Source organism: Xyrauchen texanus, chromosome 49 (assembly GCF_025860055.1).
Source record: "Xyrauchen texanus isolate HMW12.3.18 chromosome 49, RBS_HiC_50CHRs, whole genome shotgun sequence".
In the NCBI taxonomy this organism is placed as follows: domain Eukaryota; kingdom Metazoa; phylum Chordata; class Actinopteri; order Cypriniformes; family Catostomidae; genus Xyrauchen; species Xyrauchen texanus.
Window position 1 is genome coordinate 13005034 of NC_068324.1, and position 24785 is coordinate 13029818.

The 24785-nt window shown below is 39.2% G+C and overlaps 1 protein-coding gene across 2 annotated transcripts; it reads right to left on the reverse strand.

Moving 5' to 3' along the window:
* Nucleotides 1-310: 310 nt before the first annotated feature.
* LOC127640324 (serine/threonine-protein kinase WNK1-like) lies at nt 311-23842 on the reverse strand. 2 transcript variants are annotated; one of them, XM_052122794.1, is made up of 24 exons: nt 23135-23842; nt 20943-22088; nt 13574-13746; nt 13266-13486; nt 11619-11776; nt 11063-11151; nt 9031-9250; nt 8580-8880; nt 8279-8421; nt 7961-8050; nt 7710-7832; nt 6713-6783; nt 6473-6617; nt 6071-6187; nt 5855-5965; nt 5715-5769; nt 5458-5598; nt 4574-5361; nt 4144-4242; nt 3612-4045; nt 1626-1822; nt 1414-1518; nt 671-870; nt 311-574 (listed from the first exon to the last, which is right to left on the reverse strand). In XM_052122794.1, the coding sequence occupies exons 2-24, from the start codon at nt 21663-21665 to the stop codon at nt 311-313; spliced, it is 4968 nt and encodes a 1655-aa protein (XP_051978754.1). In that variant the 5' UTR covers nt 21666-22088; nt 23135-23842. The 2 variants fall into 2 exon arrangements, with proteins under 2 accessions (XP_051978754.1, XP_051978755.1); XM_052122795.1 differs by having other exon boundaries at nt 362-546.
* Nucleotides 23843-24785: the final 943 nt, after the last annotated feature.

The following is a 24785-nucleotide window of genomic DNA, read 5'->3' on the forward strand; positions in this document are numbered from 1 at the left end:
TGCAGGATATGAGGCTATATTTCTGACATTTAACCAAAAAAAAAAAAAAGAACAAACCAATCTAATACTTCCATCTTTCCGGCCAAAAATCTCATTTCAACGTTTCTATTAACACTCCATTTAAACAGCAGGTTTGGTTGGATTCAGATGAACAGTCACATTATACAGACCTCTTGTAAACCGTTAGATGAATGATGCCACTGTTAGGGGATGTCCAAGGACTAGCTCCTTAAAAACCACCCTAAAATCTCAACCTCATGAGGTAAAGCCCATCCCTTCACTTTCTTATTCCAAACCGTCCACAGCTGTTTCAGCTTGCCTGAGTGGTCCTGTTTCCAGAATTGTGGGCTCCTGAGGGTATGAGGAAGCCCTGCTGTAGCCCTGCAGTGGGAGCTGCAGGTGCCAGCGGGCCCACCTGAGTCCACTGTGGCATGCTGTATTGGCAGGGATAGCCAAATTGTGGATTGTTCAGACAAAGTGAACCCTTGCGTCCTGTTGAGGGGTTCATGGTGGCAGGCATGTGGCCACCCATGGAGCAGAGCTGACCTGGCAAAGAGTATTTACGTTGCATCATCTGAGGACGGGAATTCACTTAGATTATTACCCATTATACACACGGTTAATAATTTACAGATCAAATTAATTACGTTTGTTTGGAATATTAACATACGTCATGGGGTTGTGCGTTCTTCTTGGAGCCTTTTTTAATCTGTGGCATATTGTTCTTGGCATCCCTGGCCCAGTTATCAACCAACTGATGGAGGTCATCTGTAAATGTGCCTTTGCGTGGCAGATTAGTAGCAGGTGCTTGGTCCTGGTCGTGGTTATGTCCATTCTCTGCCCTATCTGGACTTTCTGGACTTGTGGTTCCTACAGATTACAATCAGTATTTATTGATTTAGAAGAATTAAAAAATATGCAGTTTGGAAACCCATGAATAACTGGCAAAAATATGGGTTCCAATGAGACACTTATATTGTAAGTGAAGGGGACCAATCTGTAAACGTTAAAATACTCAGTTTCTAAAGCATAGCCACAATATGCATGTTAATATGATTTTAGTGTGATAAAAATCACGTACTAAATTTTTCTGTGTTATGTCCAATTTTACAACTTCATTGCATGACATAATGCCATAAACAATAAAACCCTACAGCCACCATAAGAACGATTCAACAACTCAAATAATACATAAGTTGTATCAGAATAATCAATGTAAGTGCTTTAATAAAATTATAAGCTGTACATTTCTGCCACTAAACCCTCCAAAAATTTACTGTAATATAAAGGATGTCAAAATACATTTTTGTGGAACTCAACATAATAACACAAATGCTGTTGATTCAGCTTAACTTTTATTGAGCAAGTAATATTCCTTTAAAAACGGTCTTTCTACAATGATGAAATTCATACCTTGTGTTTGAGCATTTGAGCTTAATACGGTTTGAGACGTTGAAACCTTCCTAGCAGCTGACGGGCTGACTGTATTTTGACCACTCTGTGCAGATTGTTTGTTCCCTACACCAAAGCAAAAACACTTATGAGCAACAGTTTCACACAATTTGTTCACCGGGCCTAAATAAACAATTTAAGTTAAAGTTTGAGGTAAACCAAGGTGCTGATACCTTGTTGAAGAGAACTGGCCTGAGTGCCACTACGGTTTGATTTATTCCCCTTGCTCTTAGTGGGTCTCCGCCTGCCTCCTGCTATGGCTACAGTTGAAGGGACCACCACAGGGGGTGGGGTTTTGCCCAGACTTCTAAACAGTTCTTCAATCTCTTTTTTCTGTTTATTCTGTAATTTCTGGATCTCAGCCATATGCCTAAAAAGAGAAACAAAAAGGTAGATTCATAAGCCATTGACAGAAGATCATTTGGGAATAATATTTTCTCTCAATGGACCTTTTCAGTTGGAGTCTTAAATAGGACAGGTGTTTTAGTCCATTAGTAGAAACATACCTTTTTAAAGCACATTATTGTTTCAAAAATGGTTTCAGGTATGGCTGTGCAATTTATATTTATAAACAAACAGAAAAGTCTCAAGTTATGTTAATCACATATCTTATTTCACTCAAATTGAAAATTGTAAAGAAAAATATAATTGTCAAACTCTTCTCTATGAGATCGTGGTCAAAAGAGTATTCTTTGACCCGGTTTCCACCTGCGTTTCTTAGTGATCTGATCATATGTAGTCTGTGTAAAATACAGATCTAAACAGGATCTAAAAGGTTGTGATTGGATCACAGAAACCACATACGAATGTGGTCAAAAATGCATGTGACCACATCACATTTGTGGTGTAAACGCTAATCCCTCCAGTATGCGTCCCGGCAGCAGCAAAGCATCAACCTTCACCTGTCAATCAACTGCTGCACTAAAACAAGAGTTTAAACTTTTCCTGTTACAGTGGCTTTAAAAGGAAAAACTTCTGCAGCTCATAATTAATACAGGTAATTGCTTTTGTGCTTGGATTAAATTTGAGATATATCTGAGGTCTGTCTTTAAAGAACAACAAAGTCAGTTATGTTCACAAATACTGCTATCACTGATCTGTACAATAAAACGAGGGAGAGCATCACTAAGATTTGAAAGTGGCTGACTTTGTCGCTTTGACCGCAGACATGTGGTCAAGCATAAACATGACCCCCTATATGTCTGTGACAATTCATTATATTTCGGAGGATTGGAAACTGGAGGCAAAATGTCTTGAAACCACATTCATTCTGGAGAACCACACTGCACAGGTATGGATGGTTATATAATTTTTAATCATAATAATACTAATAAAAGCAATTTGTTATTGCATTGTTATTAGTATTATTATTATTAGTATCATTACAATTTTATGTTAATGTGCCAAGCAAAGAAAACGAAATGCTGACGAATGACGATGCTGATTTCGCCATAGCTCAAACAACAACTGTATAAGAATGATGTCTCTCTTTTATAAAAAGCACTCTTGACATAATTTGTGAATATAGGTCCATCACCTTGCAATTTAATTTTGATGTGGGATGTAGTTTTGTAGTCAGTTATTTTTTTTTTTTCTCCAATGTTTCATTTTTATTCTCCTCAGCCTCTGTTGGTGTCGCAAGTGTCGGTTATAGGCAGTGATGTCAATGTGAAAATATGGCTGGGCAACTTAGTTGTAATATTAATACATTATAATGGGAAAACGAGACAAATATAATCTTGATATCAAAGGCATCAGCTATTGGCGATATCTCTGACTATCGTTGACCCCTGATATCATCGTCTATCGGCCCAAACCCTACTTTAATGTCATGTAGTAACACACTGATATAGTTATTGTTTTATGTCGTCATGAAGTCTGATTTGAGTCCCTCCTCTCCAAATTTGATCACAAGTGGTCACAGTAAACTAATTTAAGTGACCAGGTGTAAATGCCGATGTGTCTCTCCTGAACACATGATCGGATCACCACAGACGCAGCTTAATACCAGATGTAAACAGGGTCTTTTGAAAGGCTGGGCGCTTGACTGTGTGCAAGATGGAACGTCACGTGGAAAAGCAAAGAATACCAAGCCTAAACATAAATGGACAAGGTAATAGAAGGACATTTTTTTATAACAAAGCAACTATCATGCATACCTCTCCCTCAGCCTGTTCATCTCGGTTTTCAAGCCCTCATCCTCTGGTTCAGAGTCATTATCACTGCTAAGGTAGTGATTTGTAATAGACATGCTTGAAGGAGTCATCTTGGACTCTTGAGTGGTTTCCAGTACATCAGCAGAGTTTACAGAGGATATGCTCCCTTCTGCTGGAGTCACTGTGAAGCGGCCCACATCAATGTCAGTGCTAGAGGTCACCTGAAAGCGGCCGACTGTAGTGGTAGTTGGGATGGAATTAGGGCTGGCCCTGGGCAGGGTTTGAGATTTATGAACAGTGTTCTCTGGGCTAGAGATTGATGATGTTGAGGAGGAGGATGATGAGGATGTTGAAGAGGGGGTGATGGAGGAAGAAGAGTTTACGACTGCTGGATCTGGAGTAGCACAGACTGTGTCTTGATCGCTGGCCACCGAAACCTAAATGTGGATTGAGCGAGAATATGCATGAATTTTCAGTGCCAAACGTTTAGGCATTAAAATATTAGACCCAATTTAATTTAATTCTGGAAGGCTACCTGAAATCGTCCAAGTCTGAAACCTTTGTCTGGTGATGTCGCTGACTGCTTTTCCTCAGCATTCATTTGTCCGTCTGGTTGATTTACAGCCACAGAGGTCTTTAAAAGAGGATAAAGAGAGTTAAAAGAAGAGAATGAGAATACATTTCCATGACTTTACTAGTAATTTTTACTGAAGAAATATTTAGATCTCTGCATAACTAGATTTCCTTGACTTTTCCAAGAATAGAAATCACAATTTTAAAATTCCTTGATATTTCCAGCTTTTCCATGACCGTAAAAACTTTTGATACAAAATGAAAAATATTTATGAAGACTCCTAGTTATCCAGGCCAATGTACAAAGAGAAGATTTATTTTAATCAACTGATGAAAAAGCAAATAAAATGTATCAATACAATTCCCAACACTGAATCAGCAACTTCGCCCACCTGTTGCCTTTGTGGGGAAAGCTCTGAAGATGGTGTCTGGTCATAGCTTGTAGGAGTTCCTGCCTGGCCAACAGAAGCAAAAGCACCAGGTGCAAAGTTCCCACTTGAGCTGAGAGACAAACTAGAAGGTGGCACAGAGACAAAGCCAGGAGCATTTGCGCTGATAGTATTGGGCGGTGAAGAAGTGGGAGCTGTCTCTCCAGATCCATCAGGATATGTGGAGGAGCTCTGTGAGGTGTCCTTGAAAAGGGAACGCAGCTTTTGGTCCAATGCATGAATGTCCTCAATACCAGGTGGCTTCCCTTGGGAATCACTTTCACCCTCTCCCATCACAGGTGGCTGCACTGCGGGGACAGTGGAGGAGGCAACTTGCACCTGCTGGATTGAGGCTACAGTTTGGTCACCAGCAATTGGGACTATCAAGCTATTGCTCTCAGCCTGCTGACCCACAACTGTTTGGGGACTCTTGTAAGGTGCAATCGAGCTGGGAAGGGATAATCGACGCTGGGGTGTTAACTCAGCTGGGGCTGGGGAGGGAGACATCCTCCCTGTTTGGGTTTGCTGATTGACAGCTGGAGGAGTGGAACCTTGAGTGGTGATAGCTGCCAGAGTCAAAGAGGCTGCTGAAACAGGACTCTGGTATAAAGACTGAGAAGTAGGAGGATTACAGCTCTCTTGGGCAAGGCCTCCAAGTGTGGCTGGTACCACAGAAATTTGGGTAGAACTAGGGGCCAAGTTGGCTTGGTTCTGCTGAACACTGCTGTATGATGTGGGATCAGACAAAGGAACTGAGAAAGGAAAGATAATATGAAGTCTGAATATACTTGTATGAAATAAATGTATGTTTAAGCACATTATTAATCAAATTATTATAAGTTTCAGACCTGGTGCAGAGTCTTCAAATGATGTGTTGGCAGAAGGAGGCCCAAAGAATGGTTCCCGAAGTCGTGCTTCAGGCACTGGGCTAACTATGAAGCGCCGGCCTGCTGAATGTACAACTTGTGCTGCCATGCTAGGCGGCACACCTTTTAAATATCAAAATAATAATAATTAGTAATATCAATGATAAGCAAATATTAAATGACTGCAAACTTTAAGATGGAGTGGGGTAAAATGTAAAAATCACTACAATTACACTTACCAGGCACAATGGGTGTTGAATTTTCAGGTATTTGCTGGCCCAAATTATTGTTCACCTAAAGTGATGAGTGTTATGGTAAGAATTTTATTGGTGGTCCTCATATATTATCACCTTAGCACTTATAAAATCATGATGCATACCTGATGGCTATTCTTTGGAGCTTTCCCTTTCTGATCTGCCATTTGAATGACCTCTTGAACCTGTTTTATAAAAGACTCCCGCTCACTCTCCAGGATGAAATCACTTTTGACCTAATACACAATGAGGACCCAAGTTACACACAACTCAAACAATAGGAGAACAAACCAACTTCTCCACTGTTCTGAAAAAGTACCCAAACCAAGATAAATATTTACCATTATTTCAGCTATTTCTACTGGATTATCTCCATCCAAATCAAACTTGAAAGTGACCATCTTCCTGTTGTGAGTTTCCAGCTGACATTCAGCCACCCTGTCACCAATATTAGAAATCTACAAAAGCAACCAAACATATCAATACACACATTAAGATATTAACAACTTCATGGCAATTCAATTTTGAAGTTTAATATTAAATTCCTCATATTGAAAATACTGTATACAAGTTTTAACTCCCAAAGGATGTACTTTACTTGCACAAAATACATAGATGAGCAGTTACTAATTACACATTGAAAATAGTAATATCATCATGGCTTATTAATAACATGTGCACTGTTATGTAAAGTGATGCTATTATCAAAAATGTATTAAATTTGCCTTAAAGGTAACTCTTACATTGAGCACCATGAGCTTGGCCTTGACCATCTTTTCGTGGCGTGAACAGCTGCGCACAGACCGCTGTTGGGGTCGTTTCATGGAACGCCCCTCATGCCTGCCCTCGTTTCCATCACTTAGACCAGATGCAGCATCTGAGTGACCACTGAGGGCAAACACAAAATATCATCCTTTCGTCAACTTTCTCTATAATGTTGACGCTGGAAGGTTAATATCAATACACAAATGACAAAACAATACCTCTCTGTGGACGTTGGAACCAGAGGTTGTGTCTGCTCTGGGGGCTGCAGTTGGGATATGCCTAGAGGTGCCTGTCAGAGAATCAATAGAAGAAATAGAAGAGTCTGAGTAACTTACAATCACAAACTTCCCAAAATACTAGGAAGACATGGCCTTTGTCCAAACAAATTACTGGGACTTGCTTTGGTTTGTGGTGACTATAAAGTCAAGTACACAGAAACAAGACTTGAGGAGATTAAGGATTCAGTCTAGTGGTGGACCGATATGAGTTTTCCAATCACTGATGTCAGTATCTAGAAATGAGGGTGGCCAATGGGTGATATGTGTATTATGATATATATCTGCAGATGCTTGGGCTTATTGACGTTATTAGCATCGGCTGAAAACACAGTCCACTTGTCTGCGTAACAGAAATTGTAGCTCCCCCTTTTGTCAGTTCCAAGATCTAACATCTTTGTATGAGTAAAATAAACAATTAAGTGAATTTGAGAATACCAATACTAATTTCAACAACTTTGTGTACTTCACTTTTGCCATTATTAAACTGCATGTACATTTATATATTGGCACTACACCACCCAATTAACACTCTGTTCCCTACAAAACCCGTATCAGTCGCCCACTTAATCACACACCACAATCTTAGGCACAGCCGGTACCTGACAGGCCTGATATAGAAAATAGAGCTGTTCAGCGTTTGGAGGTGGTGAATAAATAGGTGGGCTGAGTTGGCATGCCCATATCTGATGTGCATGTAAGAGCAGCCGGCATGCAAAAGAGAGATGGAGAAGTAAAGAACAGTGACATTAGAGTGCATACTAACAAAAGAAAACAAAGCAAGAATTGCAAAAATCAAACAAAATGGGGAAAAAGAAAATGCCACAGGATGTTTTGGAAAGTACAGAACTGTCATTCCACAACATGCAGGTGCTCAATGAAGGTATATAAATATCTGGTCAGTGAGATCAGCCACCAGACAGCACTCATGATACTGCACCTGCAAGACATGTGGCCCTTGCAGTGTTTGAGGTGGAATGCTGCCATCCTGAGGTGGTTGATGGTACTGCAGGGGGACGTTAGGCTGAACAGCAGGGGGCAGAGAGGGTGGCTGGCCCATCACCTGAGAGGAGAGTTCATGTATTAAAAAAAGTGCTTAAGTAACTCTGGCTTAAGTCTGACAAACAATGTAAACCTAACCAGGTTCATGTTGTTCCTTGTCATCTATGTTATAGATCATGTGAAGTGTACCTGTGATGGGGCCGCAGCTCCGGTCTGAGGCATGGAGCCCACTGTCAAAGTACTGCTAGCCTGCAGAGGGACCTGTGCTTGGGGCTGTGACTGATGAGGAGGAAACATTTAGCAGGTAGGAGAGGAAAGCAAAGAAAACAATCATAGTCTTCAGAGGTTCCATTGATGCTGCATTAGGAGGTTGCTACCTTCATAAACAGTAGACAGCGAGGCAACTCACCTGACATTGGAAATAAGCCACTTTTTTTTCTTGTTTTGAGTGAAAATGGATCATATGCATGCAGGTTAAAGTAACAAAATGCAGAGAAAATGGCTCACCATGCTTTGTGGAAGGGTCATGGTGTGCTGTGGAGGCAGCTGTGTCTGCGGATCAGGTTGTACAGAGCTGAAAGACACGCCTGCCTGAACAAGCTGAGACTCAGGGACAATCCCTGAACCTTGAGGGTCCTCAAAACCCACAGCTGTGAGACAAGAAGCTGTGTCAATCTAGGCACAAGTTGCTTTTCAGAGTGAATTCCTATACAAATGCATGCCACATTATATAAAAATTTCTAAAAATACTGCTGCCCACATGGAGCAGAAAAGAGAGGCAAAGCCACAATAGTTTTGAGACACTAACTGGAAACAGAAGCTCCAGGCTGTTGCAGCTTCTGGTGCTGATCAGCCTCCGATTCCTCGGACTCCATGATGACTGGAGCCAGAGCGGGACCAGGAGGCACAGCAGTCGTGTGAACAAGTGATCCAGGCAGTGGGGTTTCACTCAGAGTCTGGAGTCCCCTCTCCTGCTCCATCTTCCTCTTTTCCTGTTGCTCTCTTACCAGTTTTCTCTGCTCTCTTTTACGGCAAATCAGGGACACTCTGTCCTTTATGGCCTTTGCGATGGTTTTATGATCACCCTCGCAAATATAGCATGAATCAACCTAGAGAACAAAGATAACTTCTAATGAAGGCTGAAGGACAACTACCCAATATTAATTAAATGGGTAAACACATGGAAGGCCACAGGTTAACCAACTGAATATTAAAAAATGATAACCAAATAAAAAGACCAGAAATCAATAATTCTTTACCATTTCTTGGGCAACATCATCTGGGACGTCTTTGCTCAAGTCAAAGGAAAACTCAATGGCTTCATTTTCCTTGTATTTTCCTTTAAGCTTCTTTACATCTTCAATGCGCAGCAACAGCTTAATGGCCACCAGCTCTCCATCATCCTCCTCTGCCAATTCTACACGAACCCCAGTCTCCTCCTGGAAAAATACATGGCTCAGGAGGTCTTTGATGCAATACCTTTAAAAGAAAATGAAAAAAAAAAAAAAAAAAAACTGGTTGAGCAAAGTATGTTCACTGAACTTAGGATTTTTGGATCAAATAACAACATGGACCGTAGTCCAAAATGCAATATTTAATATAAAGCAAATCAAAAACAAGGCTGAGGGATAGAAATACAGTCCCTTCAATACGGTCCTACTGTTGTGTACCCAGGTGTCGATTCTTCAGCAGCCGAAACATTGAAAATGAATCTTACCAAAAATTCCCAAAACACTTTTCAGACCAAACTTGATGCAATATTGAGAGGCAAATCGTCGGCGAATGCCCTTTCCCATAGAGAGTGAAGCGAATGACAGCTGTAAGCACATTCACACCTTTACAATAGGTGGCTCTAATCAACAAGCAATTTTACCCTGTACGATAAGTGGCTCAGCACACCTTTGAGCTGGTCTGCCCTTCGCCCATGACAGTCCTTGAGAAGAGGTACTTGACAAGCAGATCGAAAAAAGAAAACTGATTTCTCAACAAGGTGCAGAAGTGATAAGGAATTTGTTGTTGAGTTGCTCAGCGAGAAAGAAAACATTCGAGACACTTCACAAACTATTTCAGTTCACCTGCTGGACAAGCTGACTGGCAGTATTATCATGTGTACAGGCTGAGGCTGATTAAAAAGAATAGAGTGTAAAAAAAAGGTTTTATTAAAGGTTAAAACATTTTATCATTTGAAATAAGTGATCATATGCCACAAAAAAACAAAAACAAAAATAATTCTCTGCGTAATACACACATATAATGACTGTTGAAACAGATCACTACTGACTGTATCTTATTGCATGTGTATATAAATATGCTCAAAACATGTTACTAATTAAATGCGACTGCAATTAAATGGGCAAAGAGTCTATACAATGTAATAAATTCAACACCTCACCTAAACAATCTTCAGTCTGACGGTCAGACTCTGACCCATTATTAGATACTTATACTTGCCAATGACAGCGGTTAATGACCATTAAGAATTGTACAGAAATAACGATTTTGAGGAGACAAATCCAAATTTATGGCATACAAAGTTATTTTGATACAAAAGACATACAGTGCACTACAAGTCACAGCATTCATTTGATTAATATTTGGCTGATAAAAACACTTAAGATCTGTTCAGTTGTTTACTAAAAAAGGTGATACTAAAAAGCAAATATTCTGATATATATGCTATATTAGAGATATAAGAGAACTAACATAAGATTAAATGCAAAAGGAATATAAAATCCATAAAATGTATGAAAAAAATCCATGTAAGATCAGAGAGCTTTTTAAGGGGAATGCAAGGCAGTGATGCAGCAATATCATATACATGTTAAGAGAACCATAGGAGAAAGGTTTCTGTTTTTAAGGCATTTGATGAAAATAAAACGTATGTCCTCACTGCTTCAGCATTTAATGTCGGTGGTCAAAACAGATTTCTGTGCTTTAGCACTAACAGTTCTACTGGTTTTGGGAAATGCAGCAGCCGCTGACACGTGATTCACAAAACATTTTATGGTTGGGGCGTTTCTACGGCGGGCTAAGAAAAAAAAATTAGACACACTTGCCGTAAAAATCCGATGCTTTGTCGGCACACGATTTGCATGAACGTTCATTCCGGGTGTGAAGGGCTTGTTAGGAATCCATTGTTCCCATAAAACAACGTTTATCACGTTGAACGTTTGCATTTGGTGTGAAAAGGCCCAAGACATTTGAACACTCTCTAACAGTTTAATTTTCCTTGGCATCAAATAAAATATGGAGCTATCATAAGGTCTATTGTTTAGCTGAATGTCAGCTCACCTCTCATCTTTATTCTGACGTATACAGCCCTCAATGATCTCCTTCACTTCAGGAATAGCCACCTTGTCGAAACTGCCAGGCTTCACCCCCTGTAAACAAGGGACATAGGAAACAATCAAATTATACAAAGAATGCAAAGGATTGAAATTACTTTGACTTGGGGCTGGCTATTTCCATGTTTCATTCAGCTCTCAATTTCAAACCATTCAAACTTTTTTTTAATTTAGGATTTATTAATCTCTGATACCATTATGTATGTGTCCTGTGTCTTTTTGTTTTTGGAACTGAGTGATTATAAATTATTTAGTTTATATATATATATATATATGATCATTTCGTATTGGTACTTTCATGAGAGACCATAACATCACAGTCCAAAATATGTACAGAATTTACTGGTAAAGGGAGAAAACCAACTTACCACTGTGTGAGAAAAAAGCAGAAAGAAAACTCCCACAGAGGGCAAAAAAAAAAACAAATAAACTAAACGGCAGCAATCAAGGGGAGGATGAGTGCACGGGGGCTCTCTCCCTCTGGCAGAGGGGCGTGGACTTACACTGGTAACTCTGCGATAGATCTGAGCCGCATTCTGACACTCGGAGTAAGGGTACTCAGAAGTAGCCATCTCCAGCATACACATCCCAAAGGCATACACATCGACCGACTCGTCATACTTCTCCTCATACATCTCAGGCGCCATGAACTCAGGGGTACCTTAAATTAAAAGAATGGTTCAGAACTCTCTTAGTACCCTATTACACCCTCTCTGTGAAGAGGATAAAGGAAGATGAAGCTGATGCTGAAGACCACTCGGGCAAAACCTGTGAGAAAAGAGAGAGGAAGAGGGAAGGAGAGCAAAATAGGGAAAGAAAGGAAAAAACAAAAAAGAAAAACAAAAAAGAAGGGGAAACTGCCCTCAGTTAGACAACAATGATAAGAAGCCAAGTTTCTCCAGGTAAGACCTTAAAGGGCAGGATTACATGTGGCTAGAATGAAACCGGTGCACAGAAACCACTCCAAGGCCGGACTGACCAAATTACTCTGAACTTAAGAGGGTTATGTTAAGGATTTCATCCATTCAAACACACTGAAATAAAAGCTAAGATGCTAGCCAATACAGGAAACCACTTTGAGAAATTTAAAATGAGCCCAAGGTCAGGGGTCTGATGCTTTTTACCAAAACGAAAACCCAAACCACTAGCTATGGAAAAAATAGACCTTTCTTTACACCTACCTTTGGGTGAACCTGAGAAAATGTTATGGGTGAACAACTGCATTCCATAGTTTAATGAAAAGTGATGTTCTGTGCACCAGATGAACTAGTAATAAAGTTACCCATTGACAAAGGTCTCACACAGACAAACTTCCCATATATATCATGGATTTGGACTGAAATGTGTCACATAATACTGATGGACTTACCAGGCTCATTTTTGCATACTTACTGTCTGTACTGCAGTACACTAAATAATCCTTAAAGTAGGATAAGGGGAGACCTGAAGTTAGAGCCTAAGGCTTCCAAAACAACAAAAAAGGAAACAAAGACCTCAAAGCTAAAAGTATAAGGGAGATGAGCAGAGAGTTTAAGGCTTTGAGCTCCAGAAACTGACACACTGAAAAGAAAACATGCATTTCCTTGTTGGGGGAAAAATGAACAAGTTCATTAGCTTTATCATCATTAAATCATGGTTCACCGATGAAACAGACCACAAATTTCCAAACCAGAGCAATGTTCACTCACTGTACCTGCCAGCCCAGGGCTCAGCTCTAGCTCTACTGTTATCCCATGATCAGATCAGTTTTCCCAGCAGATGGGTCACAATACACCTACAATTGTAACAGATTCAGAGCTACTTACGCTTTCTGCGGGTACCTGAAATTGCGGCGTTACGCAATGACGACAGAGGAAAGAACAAAACTAAGTTTGAACTAAAGGAGGGTGTCAAGAGACCAGAGAACTTCCATAAAACAGGAGCCCTGGTTTGCTGTGGTTTAAGCGGTCAGGGAAACGCTGTGGTCTGCTTTCTCACCACATTGGTATTAAAACACACTTTGAAAAGAAGCAAGAGAAGAAAAAGTAACTTGAAAAAGAAACATGGAATGAAGGATTTGCTTTAACCCAACCACAAATCTGAGCACAGTCAGACAATTCAAACTGATTTAAACTTGAGGCGGCTACATAGTTGCAAATACTTAGCCGTACCTATGACACTCTTGGCAAAGGAGGTCCTCTTTAGTGTAGCCAGGCCCAAGTCTCCAATCTTAACTGATCCGGTAGGGCCAGTGATAAAAATGTTGTCACACTTGAGGTCTCGGTGGATGATGGGAGGCGACCTTGTATGGAGGAAGTGCAAACCCTTCAGGATTTGCCGGCACCAACTGCGAAGCACTTTGATCTTCATCTCCTTAAACCTTTTCAGATACCTAAAGCAAGCACAAGGAACAAGTCATTCATAGAAGGCAAGGTCAATGACAATCATGGTTTAAAAAAAATCAAACAGGAACACTTACGTCTTGAGAGTCCCAGATGTCATGAGTTCAGTCACAAGGACAATACACTTCCTCCCTTTCATTGAAGACTCCCAGGAGTCATAGAAGCGGACTATATTGGGATGTTGAAGACCCTTCAGCATTCCAGCTTCCTCTTTAAAACGCTGGCGCTCTGATTTCGATAACTTGCGATCCTGAAAAAAAATTTATAATAATTATATTTTGCTTCGTCTGCCTTGTTAAAAAAGTGAAACTGCCAAATCTTAATGCCACAAAAATCCTTTTACATTGGAATTTTCTTTTAAATGTCATAAAATCTCATACATTTAACTAAGTTAATTCATTATTTAATTTAAAAGGATTTGGATACTGATAACAGAGGGGATTTTCTTTTAAACGGTAATGAAACACAAACACATTTTTGAGATGTTAATAGGTATACATGTCTTGCACACAAGGGAAGAGAATGTCATCATTTGTTATTTTCATGGCTATTACTTTCAGGCTATTTTCATTTTCCAGGTTTGAAATGTCAATTCACAGGACAAGACGTACAAGGTATAGCTTTCAATTAAATTTGAACACCTCTGCGTCACAGGTGTTCTCAATATTATTCATGAGGAGTAGCCTTTACCCTTTGTCAAGCAAGTGCCGCAAGTTTATCTGTGTGTCGTTGCCATGCACATGACCAGCGCTTCAAAATCTCAAGCTCCTCAGTTAAAAGATTTGATAATATCTTGATGCAAGTTAATAACCCCCCACCCCCTCAATATGGAGTACATGACTAGGCATTTATTTGCAATTAAATAACAGACATAAAATGACCAGTGTGATTTGGTGTAATGAGCTTACAAAACAGTGAATACTTTTGGGGTTTTTCCACTGCACAGTACAATTAGACTCTGCTCACTTTTCTGCTTGGGTTTTCCACTGTGGATAGTACCTGGTACTTTTTTAGTACCACCTCTGTTGAAGCGAGCCAAGCCAATACTAAATGTGATGTCAAAACCCAGCAGATCACTGATTTGTCCGAGAGACGTCACTACCAGTGTCACTGGATATTTGACACAGGACATCAAGCCGTTAGTTTTAAAGTTAGCATCAGTCATAGCAGTATCATTTGTTCACGCAACTTTCGAATAGTAAAAAGAACTGGCGGTGCACAAAACCACACCGTGGTCAATAAACGAGGTGCAGACATTCCTCTCATTAATGACTAATGAAACAATGTGAAACGAAAAAGTCTTTCAGGATGTGTCTCAGCTGTTGGCCCCACACGGCTACCACAGGACCTACCAACAGTGTAGGGAAAAGTAAAAAAAAACGCTATCTAGACCGGTGAGCAATAGGAGGGGGAGAGCGCCCTGGACTCAGCAACAGCTGGAGTCCATGATGGAGGATGGTACATTAACTTTATACTCTACTTGAAAGCTTCACTTTATTTAGTTGACCAGCTACTGGAAAGCTTGCTTCAAGAACAACCAGGCTAATTTAACTGTTACACTTGTGTAAAATCACCATGCAACAACTGCTTTATGCAGAACAATGAGCTAGTAGCTAACAGCTAGCGGTTGTGTTATCGTTGTGTGTCGCGTTTAAGATGATGTCACGGCAGTAGAGGCGACACAACTATGACGATCAGCCTATAATCTCACCCAGGTTGTGGCGGCACTGAACAGCAGTGGAAAGCAAACTCAGAAAAGCGCGTAGAGTCGAGTCGAACCATAACGTGCAGTGGAACAGTACCATTTGATGCCGTTACCGGCATTGAAAAAAAAAAAATAAAGCTGAGTGACTGGATCAAACAGTTGTTGTGTTCACTCCCCCTTCTCCCCTCACTCCGCCGCAGATCACACCCACTTTGGGTGCATCTTTTAAAAATGTAGAAAGAGCTCAACTGTGCTGAAACGGAGTTTGTGACCCTTTAAAGGTAAAGCGTGTAAATATTTTTATATTAAAAAACTTCCTCTTATCCCAGCTTAATATACAAACACAACTACAAGATATTGTTTTAGGATGAGTCACCTAAAATGTAAACTGTGGCATTATCAAAACCGTACTCTGTTTGAGCAGCCAGATATTTTATCTACCAATGATGTCCATTTGGGGCAGGACTAGCAGTGTTAAGGCTAAGGTTTACTTAGTTTTTCCGCATGCTGTTCCATCTCGCTCAGTTGAGCTATCAGCCTTACAAAGTTTACTCTTTTGACCGCTGCCCTGTACAGACACGTTCGAGACATGCACAATATGACTGCTTTGTGATACTTTTTAGGACAGTCAACACCAGGTGCATGCATAACGATGCACACAATCGTGGACTGTATGCAACAGTGCCATTACCGAATTTATATTCACATTACATAAAAAATAAAAATAAGCGCTTTAAGCAGGGAGCAAGTCTAACACCACTGACTCTTAGAGAAGCCAACAAAAACAAGTATTTCCTTTAATGAAATCTAAAGAGAAAGATTCTGCAGTGTTGAATGATGTCTGTGGTTTCACAGAGGGGGAAATGCTGCTGCAAAAACATAATGTGCTATCATAGAAGACCAAAATCTATCCAGGAAGTAGATAGATCTGCAGACGGTCTGACTGCAGTTACAACAATGCTGATTTTTAGTTGACCTACATTTGATGCGGTCAGCTGCCATTTCTGGAATGGGAAACACTTAGCTGTGAATTTGCCTTTGCCAAGCCCAGTGTGGTGGCAATTCACCCTAAGTTAGTGTTACAACTTCCACAACCAGTGTACAAGTAGGCCTAACACATAGCAGTATTTAACACAATGACTTAAAGGGTGAAGCCTTTCCAAAACCATTCCAAATGGCGATTGATGTGGGGAGAGGGGTGTGTGGTTGAGGGGAAGGGGGTCTCGGCTTTTCACCCCACCCTACGACAGACCTACTTTCTCTCCCTTCTTCTTTGAAAGAGCATTTCCAAATGTCTATTCCAAATAAGTGGTGCACTCTGTGCCCTTGTAAGACTAGCCCAGTAAAGCATGGGAGCATTTCCCCAGAAGAGGGGCAGCCCACACAATAACCTCCAGTATGTGAATAATGCTCCTGTTATGAATCCTGCTCACACGTGAAGGCACATACCAAGCCAGATAGAAGATAAGGAATTAGGATTAACTGCTTCAGTAAATGAAATCAAAGAGAGGATCTAATACGCACTTTACCGGAATTACACTAGTTTGGTTTGAAGTAAAAATAGTTTGGTTTTAAATTACAATTATGCCCTTTGAACTTGTATCATGTATCATGTATCTTGAATATTTATCTTGGGCTGGCAATGTAGTTAACAGGTTGGGACAGAGTGCACAGTTCTTAATGCTTACAAGGAGCTGCACAGGGAGTTTGGACATTCATCTATTAGCCTGTATTGTTAATCAGTTCACATGGAGACACGTGCTTTGTGAACATTTTATTTTTGGGGGTTACTCTCTGCATAGGCTTCAAAAATGGCTGTTCCGTTATCATTAAAGAGGTTATACATCAGACATGGATATTTTTGAAATAATGGCAGTTCACAAATGATCTAATGATGACTTTTTTAATCTTTAGTGATGTAGAGATGCCTTTTAATTGTCTCCGACATACGCATTCCACCCCCTAGTGACAGTCAGGATGAACTTTCAATTTGCTTGCTATGAATAGCATTCGTTGCAAGGGCAAGGCACTCACAAATCACAAAGCCAAGCACCTCGAGACAAACAGAAAGATAAAATTAAAACAAAGATTTGAAGTTAGTACAATTTGAGATTGTAATGACATTACTGTGATTTTGTTGCGTAAATGGATGAAATAAATTAAATTCATGTTAATATTCACTAAATTCATGTTAACTTTATTGTTATAACTATTTTATAAATAATGACAATAATACGAATAACTATTATTATTACTATACTAATGTGCAAATAGGGGGTACAAATTAAAATATGATTTAAGACAAATGTTTTTTTGGAATGCAATTAAAAGGTACCATTTAAGGACACAAATCTAATTACAAGAAATGTAAAAGGTACAAACTTTGTAAATAATTCTATTTTTTAATAGGCCTTTAAGATTAATGCAGAGTACTCAATGGATTTACAGGGGTCCAGTAAAAGAGTTCAGATGTAGGGCAAACACAGGGCAGCTGGGGTGAAACTCAATCAGTTGTTGGAAAGCAAGTGGTATGTCACCCATAGAAGACTTTATTATCTGGCTAAATATTTTCACTAGAGCATTAAATGTGGTATTTCTAGTTGGAAGACAAGATAAATACACAGAGGAGAACTTTTAAATAAAAGGAGAACCGAGTCCTATCTGAGTGCCTCTCATTTTCTCATGTGGTGACCTACATATTGTTCAAATATGTTTGCCATCTGAAAAAGGAGAGTAATGTGGGAGGGGAATATCCCAGTGTTCGCATAAGCACTGAAGACAGATGGCATTCTAGGGAAGTCATGCAGGCCCTTCCCTCTTCTACAGCAGTGTGAAATTGCAACTTGGAACAACTACAACCCTAATGCACAAGACAGCCCTAGAGATTAAAAGAAACAGTGAGAAATGAAATGGGAGAAAGTGCAAGATAAGGTGATATAAAGAAAGAGACAGAGGCTGAAAGCTAAAGAGTGAAGAGAAAATGAGAGCAAGAGGCTTTTGTTTCAACACGGTGCATGAGCTGACTAGGTCTGAGGGGCATGTGCAGGAGAAGAACAGCTCACGTGGTGCTGCCTAGTCATCTCTCGGCATAAGAAGAGGCAGCAGCGGGTGGTGAAAGGTGGAATTAGGAGTTAAGTCTTGGTAGACCAGCTCACAACACTTCATGCAGATTATAAACATGTTGGTGCTTGAACTAGACCCACTTTTAAAATTGCACATTTATGCAGCACATAAATGTATAAAAAGCAGTTTTGGCTGCCTTCCTCTCTTTGCTTCTTCATGATATATATGAAACAAAGGATATTTCTGCATGCAAACAGACTCTTGTTAGAAGTAGGTCACACAACTATGAGACAGGGTTTTTCCGACAGCAGTGCTGTTGCCATATAGCTTGCCAGCGTCACCTTGATCTCTAAGAGAGCACACCATGGCTATGGACCTCACAGTGACAACTCAAGCTTTTATCATATCATAAAACAATAAAACTGTAATGATTTTAAAATGTATTTATTATTCAAAGTGTAAAAAAATATGAAGTAATAATTATTACATAGAAATGGTGAGGCTTATGTTACTGATGCAATCAAAATTGTATTTGAATATTGGCGTTTCTTCAACTTCAGGCACTTTCAGCACTGGGTTTATATAGTCCTGTTTTCACACTAATTATTTTACATGATCTATTTACAATGTCCAACCGTGTCTGTACATGCAGCACAGGAGATGTGTGTCATTTTTGGCATTGTTTCTGAAAGTCATAAAAATGTCCACCAGTATCATTTCCAACACATCTTAGATTCTGTAACGTGTATGATAGAATTCAGTGTTGGAAATTACATTGATAGTAATAATTTTTTTTTCTCTTTCATATAATAGTCGACTTTGTCTTGCTAAGGTTAATATCATAGCTAACATCTTATGTATCCTAAATACTAACAATTTAAAATAATTTTCATACTTTTTGCATAGTGGCAAAATTAGTTTGATTGGAAATTATGCCCAAAAAAAATATACTGCCCACAGGTGATACTTTTACTTTTGTTTTCTACAAGCATAAAATTTTACCTAAAGCATTCTATTCACAGACATTTTTGTCAAATTGGTTACAGTTTTTCTGAATTGCTAAAACACAAAACTCCATTCTCTAAACCAAATGCTCAGTGGCCTAAACCCATTTGTCGAATCAATCACTCTTTTTGCAAAACCCTAAAGACATTCTCACTCACTAAACCACATTTCGCACTGTGATGCACTTTACCAAAAAGGTAAACATGGATGGCAAACAAAACTACAACACAGTTGTCATCGTTTATACACAATGACTCAAATGTTTTGAGCACTTGTTTCTAATGATGTGAAAATGTGATGCTTAGGCAGAATTAATCCCTCACTGACTTTTATTTTGCAGTTGTACAACATATTTGAGAGAGTGTAATGCGTTTTTCATTTAGTGTTATTTGTAGTTTACAAGTGCTAAATATACAGACATTCAATACGGTATTAATTGCAGTACTTACAATAGTACAGTGAATATATTGTATACTATAAATTGTGATTACTACACTTTTATTTGACAGTAATTGCAAAATGCACTTACTATATACAATGAAAAAAAAACATATGTCACTACATGCCATGGATGCTGTGTTCTCCATTTTTTTATGTAGTGTCTAATGAATGCTCTGTAATGTTTAAATATTGCCTTGCTGTGCATATGATCTTTAAGTATCGTTTGATTTTGAGCACAGATGGTTTTGAGGCGATTGTTTGATTTTGCCAGAAGAGTCAGGTGTTTTCTGAATGTTGTTTGAAGACTTGGCATTGTTTAAAGTTGAGAAAATGGGTGAAGGTTTTAAAAAATGTATTTTAGTAATTGTGAAAAATTGTAACAAGAACACCATCTTTTGGTGGTGGTATACATAAATATGGGCAAAAAATTTATAATATTTTTTTTAAAAAAAAAATCTAAAATAATTTTCTCAAAATAATTTCACAAAAATGAAATTATTTGTGTTTAATTCACTCTTTGTTTAGATTATAATAGTTTTAAACATGCAATAATAATTGTTATTTTTATTATAGATTTTCTTAATTTTGAAATACTATAAAATCATAACAACTGTTGTCTACAATTAAACTTCTTTCTCATGGCATATTTCACTGCATTTCATATCTTACAATGCACAATTGATGGTCTAATTAGCCTAAGATTGGCATTACAATGCTGGGGCAAAGACCTGTGATGAACAGCTATGAAAATACTGGCCAAATGCCAGATAGGTTAAGCCAGGGGTGTGTATTGGGAGGCTTCAAGGGTGTGACAAAAGGACTACAAAAAATGTCTAAAGCAATTATGAAGAGGAAAGAGCTAAATAAAAGATTAACAATACAAGATGACAACACATCACTCGGAAAGGTGTAGGTGGGGCAGTAAATTTCAAATCAACCTGGCTAGTCACAAGACTGTCATAAGTGCTTTGAGGTGTTGTACTGGAAATTCCTCAAGCAAGGGCTGTATCGCTTAAATGTAAAAGCAAGTATTTGCTCTAGGTCTGTATGAGCAGATAAGATAGTGATTTACCACTCCCATTCTTAAAGGCCCAACACGGTCAAATGTTGCACTTTGTTATCATAACTGCCAAGTTATAATTCATTCTTTCGATGACGATGAGGCCTGCTCAGTGGAGGAAAACACCTAGCTTTAGTTGCCACAGCAAAAGACTACAGAAACTTTGGCTCACCTGCAACTCACACCATGCTACCTCCACAGTGGTTTCAGTGTCCAGACCCTTGTAGACCGTCTTAAAAGAGCCACGTCCAATTTCTATGTCAAACTTTAAAAAGCGCCCATCCGGTGATGTCCCGACTGCCTGCGTCTCAACTTCCTCAATGTCCTCTTGCTCTTTCTTCTCTGCCTCTGCTCGTGCCTTCTCTTTGTCTTCATCTTCCACTTTCTCACCCTCTCGTTTCTGGTCAATATCATCTCCAGACTTAAGCTCTGCAGCTAAACAGGGTGGTTCTGTGGAAAGAAGTTGCCGGACTTCTCCATCGCAACTAATCACCACTGGCTTCGATTCTATGGCTACCTCTACACTGGAACCATCTTTTGCTCCATCAATGTTCTTCTTTACCAATGCAACAGGAAGTGTGGCTGGTGATGCAGCTGGTGATGCAGCTTTGGTTTCTAGGACAGGACATTCACAAACAGGAGCAGGGCAGTCTGTTGAGGTGGCTAGAATACAATTCTTGCTAGGCAGCTCCAAAGCCGTGGCATTAGAGTCGTTGATGACACTGCGACGGAAGAACCGGTGCTCTCCCTTCAACAGATCTCGCTCCATGGTGTGGTGACGACGCCGGACATCAACACCTAGACGCTCGCCCACCAGTGAGTCTGAGCTGGATCCATTGACATTCTTCGAAGGGGGGGAAAGGAAATTGACCATCTTGTTGAGATTTTCAGACATTTCTTTACCCAGTGGAGTGAGCAGTTGGGTCAAACCTTATATCCTATCCATGCAACCAAAGGAGGTATTGATATATAATATTGAGATGAGATTGCTTTAGTCCCAGAAGTGATTTACTAAGACTCCCTCCTCTCAAAACAGCAGTTCAGATAAAGTCAATACTTTTGCAAACTAAAGTGATGGAGTGAAGCACAGGGAGTGCTCTGTGATAAAAGTAACGCAGTATCCATGCACAGATCAGAATATGTTGATGACGATAATAATCAGGAGCCCTCACATCCAGCTCATCCATCCTGTAGGGAACTGAGGGGTGCATTCAATCCACATAGGGGGCGACCTGAGTGGGCAGGGCAGTGGCCTGCTGATAAATGTAATGATCACTTTCAATCCCAAGGTCGTACCAGGGCACAAGGCTTAACCTTGCTGAAAAGACAGAAAATAAATTTTTAGCAAGATGCCTAGCCACAATGAACACATTTACTCTCAACAAGGAAAACTTAACTAGGCTATCTGTTGCATGACATCTACAGTGAGGAGACATTTAAAAGCAATTTTTAACCATTCAGGTGTTATTTTACAGCCCCATTCCAATGTTGATTTTTAATTTTATCCTTATTTATACTTCTATGACTATTCTATATAATCTCTTTAAAAAAAAAAAAAAAATGTATTAAACTTACTAAATATTTTATATAACTACAGTATTTTTTTTTTTTTTTTTAAAAGAACCAGTAGGGTAAACTCTCCCCGTAGTGATTTAATAATTAATGCCTCAAAGGTTTAAAGGGCTGCACGTGCACAAGGCAACGCATAAAAGTTTCCCATTTAGTAAAAGCAGAGAAATATTAACCAGTACAAATAAGCCTTAATTATCACGTTCAATCTCACATAGCAAATAAACAAGATGTAGGTGGCACATTTCTGTAATTATTATAATACAAAAAAGATCAGTCATACTGAAACGTATGTAGAGGAAGTAGCCGCACACTGATTCTTCACATTTAACCCTTAAGGCACATTCCCATCTTGCCAGTAAATTTGTAAACTACCTTGAATAATTTAGTTTTAAACAACAAAAATTACACACAGTACACATCTGCTTTCTTGTGCATTTAACAAACCATTTAAGTAATCGTTCAGTCATTCAAAATGCAAACTGCCTCATTTATTGGAAAGTGAACATATGTTGAAGGATTAGTAAATTAGATTCGTCCTTGCCATGTGTCAACACTTCAAACACGCCTTTAATATTCACGATATCTCAAACTGTTGTTTGTATTAGACTGTTAAACAGAGATTATTCAGAGTTTTTATTAATGTATTAACAGTAAAACGAGCTGGTGTTCGTTTTAAAACAAAAAAACGAGTCAAATCAACGTTAACGAACACTAAACTTATAAACATTCTTCACGAACAAAGTTAGTAAGATCAAACACATTCTTGTCGCAGCATTTGAGGTGAAAACTTACCGCAACGTTACGAGTCGTCGTCATTCTCAGTTATCGGTGGCCAGCTCCAGGTTTAACCGGTAATTCCCCGAAGCGCGAGCTGGGTTTTTGAAATAACGTTTAAGAGGCGCGACACGACTAGTAAATTCAAAGCCTCTCCCTTAACTGAATTGTTACTGAAATAACTGTATTTTTAGCCAGTAAAATTTCGACTAAATTCGCCAAATAGGTAAAGGCTGGTTTCCAGTGACTCCGCTTCAAACCGTCTCGAGCGATACTGCGAAGTTCAAATGTCAAACGCAACAACGTGCCGCTTCCGCTAATGGTTGCTCGCGAGACTGCAGATCGGGTTCTCTTTGTTATTCCCTTTGAACTGACCTCGATTAATCTTCCTTGTTCATTCATCCCCAGCAGGACGTTCCTAACGCAAAAGATGCAGTTACAGTTCACGTCAAAATATTCACATCTATATGATGCAAAATAACGATATAAAAGCCTTGAGATTATATTCATATATACCGACACGAAACTTGGCTTTGGGTGCAGCACGCGAGAGCATCCGTGGCACTATTGTTGACAGCGAATGATTTCGCAGAAATGTGGACGATTTACACACGCAGGGTTCAAGGGTGCGCAAGCTGCATGTTGATTATCTACATTTTCGCCATCGCATTAATCAAAACTACACGAACAAACTGGTTTTCTTGTTCAACATTAACCTGAGCTCCGTCTGTCCACTCCCCCTGCTTGTCTTTATCCGAAAAAATCTCTTAGGGTTAGAAAAGAGCGCCCCCTGTTGAAGCAACGAGTGCATGTATTATGGCTCGGTTTAAAGGGATAGTTCACCCAAAAATGATTATCTCTCATCATTTACTTATACTCATGCCATCCCGGTTGTGTAGGATATGACTATCTTTCTTCAGCAGAACACTACTGTCTGTGATTTTTGGAGCCTCAAAAGTCGAATCACCATCCACTTGCATTTTAAGGACCCACTGAGCTAAGACATTTTTCTTCAAATGAACAAAGAAAGTCATACACACCACATGAGGGTGAGTAAATGATGAGAGAATTTAAATGTTTTGGTGAACCGCTCCTTTAAGAGGGATATGGCAGACTGATTTAGCCTAAAACACTCACAGTGTTTCTTAAATTTTGACTAGTTAAAACTCAAATTTTAGATATTTATAATTCAATTTTGTCTTCTAATAATTCACATTAGAGAGATCTACACTTCAGTTTTGATTAGTAAAAATGAAATTGCAGATATGTTTAATTATAATTCTTACTAATAAAAATAGCATTTTTTCAAGTCAGAATTGAGATGCCGATATCTTAAACAGAATTACGATTAATGCTGTGAGTAGTTTTGGCTAAATCGGGCTGCCAGAAGAGGGATCGTCTGTTGTCTATCTTTAAACGGATAGATGGCGTTACCTGAAATATTTCTTGGTTTATTTGGGTCAAGTAATAAAACCTATATGCACAACTGGGAACCAAACTGAAATGTGAATATAAACAATTTTGTTCACTTTAGTGAAATTACATTGAAAAAATCTAATATTTTTGGTTTAAAATGAGAAAATATTTCAAATATGGTAATATTTTGAAAAAAGTTGAAAGTTTTTTTTTTTTTTTTTAACTAGTTGCTAAACTAAAGCAATACGCCGAC

Coding starts and splice junctions, on each gene's coding strand:
- LOC127640324 (XM_052122794.1), bottom strand. CDS start 21,665: ATGTCTGAAAATCTCAACAAGATGGTCAATTTCCTTTCCCCCCCTTCG. Junction 13,487..13,573: donor ACATCTGGGACTCTCAAGAC/GTAAGTGTTCCT, acceptor TGCTTGCTTTAG/GTATCTGAAAAGGTTTAAGG. Junction 6,784..7,709: donor AAGGGCCACATGTCTTGCAG/GTGCAGTATCAT, acceptor ATTCTCTGACAG/GCACCTCTAGGCATATCCCA.